The 2,686-nt window shown below is 54.2% G+C and overlaps 1 protein-coding gene across 1 annotated transcript in view; it reads left to right on the forward strand.

The window, feature by feature from the left end:
* The window catches only part of ctnnd1 (catenin (cadherin-associated protein), delta 1), a 12,917-nt gene extending 11,984 nt beyond the window's left edge, over positions 1-933 (forward strand). The window contains exons 9-10 of the mRNA XM_048620755.1: positions 55-120; positions 731-933. Coding sequence (XP_048476712.1) covers positions 55-120; positions 731-933 — 269 coding nt within the window. The remainder of the gene's footprint in view (positions 1-54; positions 121-730) is intronic.
* The last annotated feature ends 1,753 nt before the right edge of the window (positions 934-2,686 follow it).

Here is a 2,686-nt window from a genome sequence, read left to right on the forward strand (position 1 = left end):
CCCCCCCCCCCCCCCCCCCCCGCGCCCCCCGCCAAACCATTCTCCCCACTTCAGGGAGGAAAGGTGCTGAAGACCCCATTGCTGACGCGGACATTCCGAAGAGGAACACTCCGGCAAAAGGTAAGGAGTTACTTTAGCTGCAGAGGGTTGGGAATGTTGGCTGTGCAGGGGAAGCTGGGGTTGTGAGGGTGGGTGGGGGTGGGAGCTGTGACATCAGTGGGCGGTGCCGCGGAATTCAATCCGGAGCAGCGGGGAACGAGCAAGTTCATTAGAAACGCAATCGGACACTGAGACGGGAATCCTGGGAATGACACACCCTGACGGTGCATGGACCTGACGGGAGTAATCCCTTTCACCAGCCTCTTGTTGGGGTGGGGTGGGGGAGTGGTGGTTTATTAGGGGGAGGTGCGGGTTTGTAAGGGTAGGGAGCTGATGCTGGGGATTCGGCACCACCCTTGGAGCACGGTGTACGGTTTTGGGTCACCACAGGACTGGAAGGCTGGCATGGTCCAGGAGAGGGGACGGAGCGAGGTGCGGTTTAGCAATTGGAGGCCAAGCTCGTTTTGGGAGGTGGAGAGAGGTCTCGCGGAGGTACGTTTCATTACGAGGGGACTTCATAGGATAGCGAGGTCTGGCTTCAGTCCCGTGCGTTAACAGCGAGCGGTGGAGCAGGGAAGAGGGAGATGAGGAGTGTCAGCCGTCACCATGTTGAAACCCTGCTCTCCGACAGGTTACGAGCTGCTGTATCAGCCCGAGGTGGTCCGCCTGTACCTCTCGCTGATGAAGGAGTCTAAGAACCCTGCAGTCCTCGAGGCTGTGGCTGGGGCCCTGCAGAATCTATGTGCCGGCCGCTGGACGGTGAGTATTTCTGAATTCAGCTCTCACTGCCTTGGCCCTGCCTTTGCCAGCGCTGGTGAAAAGCGCCCTGGGTGAACATCCAACCTTACAACCCCTCAAACCCAGGGATGACGTCTAACGTTCACCCACAGGTGGCCTAGCATTCATTGCCCCATCCCTAGTTACCCCCTTGAGAAGGTGGGGGTGAGCTGCCTCCTTGAACTGCTGCAGTCCATGTGCTGTGGGTTGATCCACAATGCCCCTGAGGGAGGGAATTCCAGGATTTTGACCCAGCGATAGTGAAGGGACGGCCGATATATTTCTGAGTCAGGATGGTGAGTGGCTTGGAGGGGGTTTTGAAGGTGGTGGTGTTCCCATATGTCTCATCTCCTTGTCCTTCCAGATGGAGGTGGTTGTGGGTTTTGAAGGTGCTGCCTGAGGATCTTTAGTGAATCTCTGCAGCACATCTTGTAGATGGTACACACTGCTGCTACTGAGCGTCGGTGGGGGGAGGGAGTGGGATGTTTGTGGATGTGGTGCCAATCGAGCGGAGGCTGCTTTGTCCTGGATGGTGTCGAGCTTCTTGAGTGTTGTTGGAGCTGCACTCATCCAGGGGCAGGTTGGGAGTATTCCATCACACTCCTGCCTTGTGCCTTGTAGATGGTGGGACAGGCTTTAGGGGGGAGTCAGGAGGGGAGTTACTCGCCGCAGGATTCCCAGCCTCTGACCTGCTGTTGTAGCCGCTGTGTTTATGTGGGGAGTCCAGTTGAGTTTCTGATCAATGATAACTCCCAAGATGTTGATAGTGGGGTAACACCATTGAATGTCAAGGGGCAGTAGTTAGATTGTCTCTTACTGGTGATGGGCATAGCCTGGCATTTGTGTGGCACAGATATTACTTGCCCACTTGTCAGCCCAAGCCTGGATGTTGTCCAGATCTTGTTGTATTTGGACACGGACTGCTTCAGTATCTGAGGAGTCACAAGTGGTGCTGAACATTGTGCAATCATTGGCGAACATCCCCACTTCTGATTGTATGCTGGAGGGAAGGTCATTGATGAAGGAGCTGGAGATGGTTGGGCCTAGGACACTACCCTGAGGAACTCGCTGCGGAGATGTGCTGGAGATGAGATGGTTGACCTCCAACAGCCACGATCACCTTCCTATCTGTCAGGTGTGACTGCAAACACCAGAAAGTTTGACGCCCTGATACCCGTTGATACCAGTTTTGCTAGGGTTCCTTGATGCCACACTCGGTTGAATGCAGCCTTCATGTCGGGGGACTCTCACCTCCCCTGTGGAGTTCAGCTGTTTTGTCCATGTTTGAGCTAAGGCTGTAATGAGGTCAGGAGCTGAGTGGCTCTGGTGGAACCCAAACTGGGCGTCGCTGAGCAGGTGCTGCCTGATAGCACTGTTGATGACACCTTCCATCACTTCACTAATGATCGAGAATAGACTGATGGGGCGGGTTGCATGTGTCCTGCTTTTTGTGTACAGGACATAACTTGGGCAATTTTCCACATTGTCGGGTAGATACCAGTGTTGTAACTGTAATGGAACAGCTTGGCGAGGGGAGCGGCAAGTTCTGGAGCACAAGTCTTCAGTACTATTGCGGGAATGTTGTCAGGGCCCGTAGCCTTTGCAATATCCAGTGTCTCTAACCATTTCCTGATATCACATGGAGTGAATTAGCCAAAGACTGGTATTTGTAAATGTTAGGGACCGCTGGAGGAGGCCAAGATGGATCGTCCACTCGGCACTTCTGGCTGAAGATTGCTGCAAAAGCTACAGCCTTATCTTTTGCAGTGATGTGCTGGGCTCTTCCATCATTGAAGATGGGGATATTGTG

The sequence above is a fragment of the Rhincodon typus genome, chromosome 48 (assembly GCF_021869965.1).
Source record: "Rhincodon typus isolate 14 chromosome 48, sRhiTyp1.1, whole genome shotgun sequence".
In the NCBI taxonomy this organism is placed as follows: domain Eukaryota; kingdom Metazoa; phylum Chordata; class Chondrichthyes; order Orectolobiformes; family Rhincodontidae; genus Rhincodon; species Rhincodon typus.